The 8,341-nt window shown below is 50.8% G+C and overlaps 1 protein-coding gene across 1 annotated transcript; it reads right to left on the bottom strand.

The window, feature by feature from the left end:
* Positions 1-1,313: 1,313 nt before the first annotated feature.
* Positions 1,314-3,788, bottom strand: LOC100902275 (solute carrier family 35 member G1-like). Its single transcript, XM_003743993.1, has 2 exons — positions 3,714-3,788; positions 1,314-2,342 (listed from the first exon to the last, which is right to left on the bottom strand). The coding sequence occupies exons 1-2, from the start codon at positions 3,786-3,788 to the stop codon at positions 1,314-1,316; spliced, it is 1,104 nt and encodes a 367-aa protein (XP_003744041.1).
* Between the last annotated feature and the right edge of the window lie 4,553 nt (positions 3,789-8,341).

The following is an 8,341-nucleotide window of genomic DNA, read 5'->3' as shown; positions in this document are numbered from 1 at the left end:
TTCAACATTATTGGTGCTCTCTACTCGCTCTCATCCAGGATGCACGCTCATAACCTGAGAATGCCCGGTAGTACATCCAACAGATCGCGAGATGGACAGCAGAGAGCGATTTCGCGAACATCCAGAGGAGTTGACTGACTTTGGGATATTCCTCCTCTGACGCCATGCCACGAAAAGTTCTTCCTAGGATGGGCTTCGGACGTCGTCGAAACTTAGTTTTTTGGAGCGTCCCGACTCCCGCATTATCTTGGGCGGACCAGCTTGACTTGTCTACTCAGCTCCTTTCGCCATTAATTACGCTTCTCCTACTCACGTCATTAAAGAAGTTGACTCCGTCAAGCTGCCATTTCTGGTCAGGTTGCGATTCCGGGGAGGTAGATAAGTCATTCACTTTGCGAATCTCCTTTCATCGGACACGTCTCGCATTCTCACTAATCCGTTCTTCACTTTTGGTCGAAAGCTCTTTCCTTGAGAGGGACTACTGGTGACACCTCAGTAGGTCATGGACGTTTCATTATGAGGCGTCTAAGGATCTGGATGGAAGTCTTGCGCCGGCCGGGGTCTCCTTCATTTGAGTCATGTCGAGAACTCCCCCCCCCCTCTTCCCCCGAAATGTTTCAAGGAGAGATATCTATCAAGGAATGAGAGACGAAAACTCCTACCGCCTCTGGCTCAAACAGAGGGATCCCTCGCCGATAGCTGTCGGGATCGACCAGATTTTACCTATCCATCAGAGCTCTTCCCTCGTGAAGACCAGGTGGTTCCTTCCGGAATCCTTGCCGTATCGATAGACAATCTCTCCGGAACCCGACTCACCAGGGAACACCCTGTCCTCGGGTAAGTCAAGCTTCCCAGAATGGAGGCCCATGTGTGAATGTGCGTGATGAATGTACTCTCTGCTAACTACGATTCGACCTCGGAATCGTCCATATCGACGACCGTCTGAGAAGGCTCCGTATGTCGTAGCTCCGGATCCCAGGCTTCACGATCGGCTCTATGCCTACCCGCCGAAGGAATCACTTTCCCAGAGCCTAATCGTGAGTATACGCGAAAGACAGTGCTGATCCTTCGGGGTCTCTCGTCCGGATGCGACCGCAATGACCCCGCGGTGGAGGCCGAAGCCCTTCTCCGGAGAGATCCACAGCACTCGAACGCCCCGGCGACCTTCGTTGGCTGGATCATTCCTCTCCCTCAGACGAGACCGAGATGAGCGATTCAATATCATGGAATAGGATCTTCAGAGGGACTGTTCCTACACGCAAGGCCTTCCGTCATGGCCTGGCCGAATTTCGTCGTCCGCGGAACGGGATTACTCAAAAGGTAAGGAAGAGCAGACGGTGCTTGGCGGCGGAGTGCTCTGGCAATGAGAGGACCCATTTCCGAACGCTCGTGAGTATGACACAAAGCGATACCAGGATCGCTCCTGAGACGCTGTATCGATCGGGAATTTCACCGAAAAATGAAATCTGCCAAATGAAGACGAATGCGATGTCAGCCGTCGCGCGCACAACAGAAACCGGGCCGGCCTGTTCTGTCTGCAGAGCCCGAGTGAGGCACACCTGTCCCAGAAAGCTGAACAAGCACAAGGCAAACACCATCATGAGATCGTCGCTGGAGCGGGGCATCGTGAACGATCCGAGGGACAACGTGAGAAAAAACGTCTCAATCACAGCGACCCAACCGAAATTCAGCATGACGACAAAATGGTCGGTGTCTTTGAGCTTACGCAGCAGAACATAAACGCTAGCGGAGAATACCGTCGACGATATCGCGGCAAGAATACCAAATGTACGATCCGATGAGCTCGCGTCCGACAACTGCTCGATCTCATCTCTGGTCCCGAACAGAAACGGGAGTTTCGTTATCAAGGCTATGCCGAAAAGAGTCGCCATCACAGAAATCCAATGGAAGACCGAACAAGGCTCCTTTAGGAATACTTTGGCCATCACGGCCACGAAGACAGGTACCGAGAAGATGATGACTGAGGCGTCAGCTATGGGTAAGTAACGGAGGGCGTAGAAGCGCAGGTACAGTGAAGTTGAACCCGCTATGCCCCGCATTATCAACATCCAGCGAACATCGCGGGGACCGAGAAGCGGTTGTTGTCTGTAGATCACACACGGTAATGTGAACACGAAAATTCCTACGAAACGCAAGCATGCCAATTGCGCCGGATGAATGTAATGGAGCTTTTTCACGATGACCGAGCACAACGAGAAGAACAGCGATGATATCGAAGCGAATAACAAGCCCCGGTACAGGGAGAGCATTTCCGCCGAGCCGGTGTCCACCGACATCGAGTCCAACATTTTGAGGGGCGACTCAAACGATTGCGAAGACACCTGGAATCGAGAGAGAAAGTCAGAAAGCCCGCCGATAGGTTCATGGATCGATTGCTCCCTTTGGAATCGTCGGCATTCTCTGTGAACGAATATCTCAGAGGCTACGGCGATTCGAATGGCGAAACTTCCTCCATACGGACGAAGCTTCTTCTCATCCGAGGCAGGGGATCTGGCATTTCAAAATTCAGGACGATCCCCGGTCCCGCACTGGAACCCCCTCCGGAGACTCGGAGAATCCGGATCTACACTTGTCAGATATTCACGCGAGGCTTGCGCATGATACAGAAACAGAGGAACGTGCATACATCATTACCCTCGAACACACCAGGCGAATGGAATATGCATCTGAATCGTTCTTGGGCTTGAGAAATCGACAGCAACGTGATTGCATCGGACGGAGCCGCTCTTCCCATGAATGATCTCAACTCCGCGGTAGGGGTTTGATGCATTCCGTCTGGAGCTCGGCTCGGCTCAGGTGATCTCGTTGTGGTCTGGCCGAATCCACGCTGTCGATAATCTTCATGGATGACTCTCCAAGCGATCCCTAATGAGCTCATAATATCTTTTCGGTCCGATGGCGCTCTCGAACGGCCTCACGGCTTAATGTGGGGGGATCATGCCGGGCGTGTCGCAAAAACCCAGAAACCGAAGTCAAACAAATTCAGGACTTCAGTGACCTCCACTGATTAATTTCAGCATCACGTTCGCTCAAGCCTGCGTCGCTCCTCACTCGACCAGAAATCGAATACTGATCGTTTGATCACGGTTCAAGCAAGACATAGCAATGCTCCTGGTACAACGGAGGGGGAGGACTTGCCGAGTCTAGTCTCTCATCATGCGTGCAAGAACCGACTCGGCAATTCCACGATGATTCATACAATGAGCGGTCCTAGGTCCCCGGGCCCGCGCAGTCTCCTCTCCTCACCGGATTGGCGACTCAGAGGACTTCCGCCGCATGCGCCTGAGAGTCTAGAATCCGATTCCGACTCTGTGGATTGAAGGATGTCGAAAGGGCTCGGAGTCATGGACGACTTGGAAGGGGCGAGAAGAGAGATTCCAATCAGGAAAGCCGATCAACTCCTAATTGTGGATTCGAGGGTCAAGATTGGGGAGTCGTAGATGAAAAATGGTTTCAGCCAGATAATGACCGATGATGATTATTGATTATATCCGAGGACATGAGGCGAGCGGCTCTGACAAGAGAAGTCTCTGGGATCGATGCAAATATCCGTAACAATGTTGATGTAATCGGGGTGTTCCTCTGTCATGCATACTTCACATAAAGAATCGGGAATTTCGTTGAGTTCACAAGAAAGCCTCCGATCAGACTCGTGGTCGGGCGACTACGGAGAGGCTCGAGTCATCACTCACCAGCGCTTTCGTGTCGTCGTCATCGTCATCGTGGCCAATGTTCAGGGAGATTTTGTCTCGTACTTTCTTAATCATGTTTCGACCTCGCTCGTTCGTTGCTGCGACGATCACGATCCGCATAAACCTCTAGCAGCGAGAGTTCTCCACGCGCTGGAAAAAGGGGAAAATTATTTTCTTCTAACATCGATTCTCTTCTTCGATATTGTAATCGATCCAAGGATTCGAGGATGGGTAGTTCTCAGTGTTCCGTGAGGGTAATCCGACGAGATTCAGACACTGGGCTGCGACCCACCAGGAATGGATTCGCAGGCAGAAAGGTGGTCGCGTTCGTATAAGAGATTCGAGATGGTGCCGGCGGCCAATCATTGCATTCGCACCCCGTCTCCAAGAACCCGATAAGGAGCACTCGATTCTTGATCGGGTTCAATCTGTAGCTCGCTTTTCCCATGGAGAAAAGCATACCAACTTCAATCTACTTGAACCCCTATAGTAGGGTCATCCTATCCCATTCCTGATGCTTCGAAACAGCTCGAAGAGAGCGTTTGTATTCGTGAGCCTTCTCACCCAGCGGTATGGCATGGCTGTGGAGATCGCCCTGATCCCGTTTAAGAGAGTTCACCAATTTAACAAATTCAAAATCACGGGCTATTCCTCGTCCCAACCTGGGTGACACTATCACGGCACTGCAGATTCCAGTCGTATCCCGAGGATCCGTGATGATGGGTTGCGGCGTCGATACGGGCTATCTGCGTCGGAGTTTCAAATGCCACAAACTCCGTATCTGACGGCCTCTTGGGCTGCGCAATGCTCGAGTATACATGTGTCGTGAACGATCGGACTCGAGAGACGTGGGCTAGGTCGGAGCAAGGTCTGGCCGAGCGCTTATTCAGGTGACCGTTTCTGACGCGCCACCGTCACATCTCCCTCACCACGGGCAGCTCGGCGCGAATAGGCTCTATGCTCCAAGTTGTCCGAGCTTCACGCGCGTCGTTTCCGAGCAGCATTCGACGATGACATGGTCTTCGCAACGGATGCTTTGATTTCTGGAGCCAGCAGCGACAATTGAACGTTCCTCGAGATATGCGGGACAAATCGTCTAACACCCATGCCGAAGCCTCTGGAGTGGGAATTCCGCAAATGAATTCTCACACCTGACTCATGAATGGCATTGACAGCTCGGCTCGGAGAATGAATTCGTCTGATTCGATTCTGCGAGAAAGAATTTCGAATGGCAGGTGGGCGACGACAAAAACATGCAAAGAGGAATCGTCTATTTCCGTCGCCTGCTGCATACATGACATGAGCATTTTAGGACGAGGAATGAATCCCGCTCAGGAGGTCCCTTCCCTGCTTCTCGATTAGTGCCGGAATGTGATAATCTCCTGACTGAGAAACAGTCCATGAAAGAACAAGTGTTCACACTGAGCCCTTATTTCGCGACTCGAGAAGGTATAATTCTCACCCTGTTCGAGAGTCGCCGTCGTTTCAAGAGAATGAGCGCTTCCGGGAAACTGGTGCGATCAACAGAGCCTACATACCCTTTTAACCGAAATCGAGATTCAAGAATCATTGATGGTGTTTGAACGCTGGCGGCGAGATCGAGAAGATGGCTTCGAATGACTCGTAACGAGCAAGGGAGTTGCGACTTGCGACCAAATCCCCACTTAGCTCTCTCTGGAGCACCTGATCCGAACGCAGTGTCTTCGCCACTACATAAAATACGGCCAAGGAGTTTTTACGCACCCTCCAAGCAGGCCCGAATCGAGTTATATCTATGGACTAGTATTGAGTGTTGATGAAGACGGAAGTAATGTTCCAAGTCCAGTGTCGGCATTCCTCCTTGTGTGCTTTGCTTGAAAAACCGACCCGGTCCATCAAGCGATTTTCTGACGCTTGGTCTCCGGGTCACCATATACCGTGAATATTCCAATGGACAGGCAGTCTCTTATAGACACAGGGCACCTTTCGGAGAATGAGAGAATTGGACGGGTACTCTCCGATAGACGGATAGTCTCTAATTGACGGGCAATTTTGAGGGTACGAATTCAGGTACGTGAGTTACGCAGGAAGGAAAACTTCTCTCGACGCTCCTCCCTATGAGTATACAGTATGCTCTAAGTTTTTATTCAATTGATTCGATGCTGGATGCCACTTCTGACACTTCTGCTCTCGGTGGAGGGAAGGAATGAACGGGCCGTCTCCAATAGACTGTCAGTCTCTTATTAATGGGCAGGTTCTGGAGGTCGAAAAATATGCGGGTACGCCCGTCTATCAGAATATTCACGTTAGCAGCAAAATACTTCTCATCGATACACTCAGCTTTCAGTCAAGTTCCATCCCGATATTCCAACTCCATTTCGAGGAAAAAAATTACCTCATCGTGATGCAATAAAGTTCATCCGAGCCAATAGTTATTCTTTTAATGTGCCTGCTCGGACTTCCGGTCCGAGCGGACTAAGGTCCCTCACACTATTTAGCCGAATGCGTATAGTAGCTCCACGTCAATGAGTCTGCGTTCCACGTCAGCGGTACTGCGAAAAATCGAAGAGCTCCCGAAGCCAAAGAGTCCGCAGATCAATTGTCTTGCTGATCGCTGAGGCTGGGGCAATTGCGCAGCATTTAGATCCGGAAGTTCATGGCATCTCCGGCATTCATATTTTTTCTGAAGTTCTGGAGGATCCAGTGGGAAATGCCGCGAGGAATCACGGCGTCTGGCGCCGAATTCCCAGCGCTTCTTATTGCTCTGGATGGTGTTCGAAGAACCCGAATAATCAAGTCGACCCTAATCGCAGCATTCACGTTCTGCTGCGCGTCCGAAATGGCCCCCGAGCTCAACTTTCGACGGGAACGAGATCCGCTATAGTTGCTTTGCGTAGAGCAAGATGTGAGGTCCGACAAGTTGCTCCCATGGAGAGTACCTCAGGGTCCAGCGTGCGATATACGGCGAGACGGTACTATGAGACGAGCAGGTACAGGGACCGACCGGGGACGGGGCGCTCGGAAAGACCACTGCTAGGGAGGATCAAGAAATCATCAAGCTTGGATGCACCTTGCGATGTCTCGATCAAAAGGTGGAGAGAAATCAGGGCAAACCTCTTTGGAAAAGTTAACGAGAAAAATGTTGAAGGTTCGTACTGGGGTGATAGAAGCCAGGGCCGGCTTCTCTATAGAGATCAGGGATCAAAGTGCTTCTGGGTGGAATAAATAGGAATTGCATCAGAATTCATTTTTTCCTTCCCGAGTCGAGATTGGGACATCGGAATGAAACTCGGTTTCTGAGTCTATCAATGAGGGATATCCCGCCACAATATCGTGACCTTGTAACCATCTGTTGAAAACTCGTGTATCTGACTGGGTCGGTTTTTCAAGCATAGGCCTCGGAAGAATGACACGGACAAAGAACTTGACCATGAATTCCGACGGATCACGAATCACGATGCTCCCATCCTCGCCTACCACACTCTCGAGACTAATCAATGGATGTATTCAATTCCATTTTCAGGAAGTTGTGACAAAGCTTCGTTGCAGTACAAGCTCACGAGATTCCGTATTGAGAGAATCCAACAGCGCTTTTTTAGTTATGGGACAAGCTCAGCTGATTGAATGATTCTGCGCATAGCGTGGCGGCGGAATACTTCCCTGGTTTGAAACCAGATCAGCCGGAAAATCACAGCCGGTGCGTCGCAGACAGGAACTCCACAGTCTACAGAAAACGTGCAGGTTCATGTTACGAATAATAATGGAAGAAAAATAAATATCATTTTTGCTTCTCGCTTCTCGAGTTTTGTTCTCATTTTCTCACTTTATAGCGTCTGATTCTCGCTGTTTCTGCAGATTATCCGAAAACTTTCCGCCGATCGATCGCGGATTCCGTCGCTTGTCCCGCAGAAGATCCCCAGCCATATCAATGAACCATCGGGGAAGATCGGGAAGGAACTTTGATTCCTAACTGCCATCGAAGATTCTTTCCGCTCAGCAGAAGCGCATGCTTCGCACGGTCTGTCAAAGGTCTCCTCCTCGCTCAGTTCGTGAGGAGCTCTCTCCCTTCGGAGTTGTCTGTTCCCACTCGGCCCCACGAGTCGTGAGGAACGAAATGCAAATCGTGCATAACCGTTAAAAGGGTAGAGTGACTCATCAGACGAACATGTGGAGAAGCAGGAACGGAGTAGGATAGGGCCGCTCGGCAACTCGTAGAAAGAAATCGTCCCGCGACGTATTCTGAAGTCTTCGACTCCTTGTGATCGTCGTAGGAACGAACGAACAGATGCGTTGAACTGTAAGGTTTTGCCGAAGGACTGCGTCCCATGTCGCAGTTCAGATACTGGACCCCTTCCTAATGGAAACGAATGCAACGGAAGGGGTGCATGTTCAATATGCCTCGAAATCCTACGGACGTCTAGCCCCAGCTGCGAACCACGATGGGGTCTCCCCGTCTCTCTTGGTTAACTATTTTGAGCATTCACCGGATGGGACTCTGTCACGTTTCCTCAAAAAAAATCCCCGGGGTGCCCGAGTCAGGGACTCAGGCGGTTTGTGGGCGTAGAACTACGTGAACGCGGAACACGTAGTTCGGTGAGTCAGAAGATCTGCGAAAGATTTTCGATACTACCCTCTGGTCGACGAAGGGT

The sequence above is a fragment of the Galendromus occidentalis genome, unplaced genomic scaffold (genome assembly GCF_000255335.2).
Source record: "Galendromus occidentalis unplaced genomic scaffold, Mocc_1.1 scf7180000077456, whole genome shotgun sequence".
Lineage (NCBI taxonomy): Eukaryota > Metazoa > Arthropoda > Arachnida > Mesostigmata > Phytoseiidae > Galendromus > Galendromus occidentalis.
This window is presented reverse-complemented; position numbering and strand designations above follow the sequence as displayed.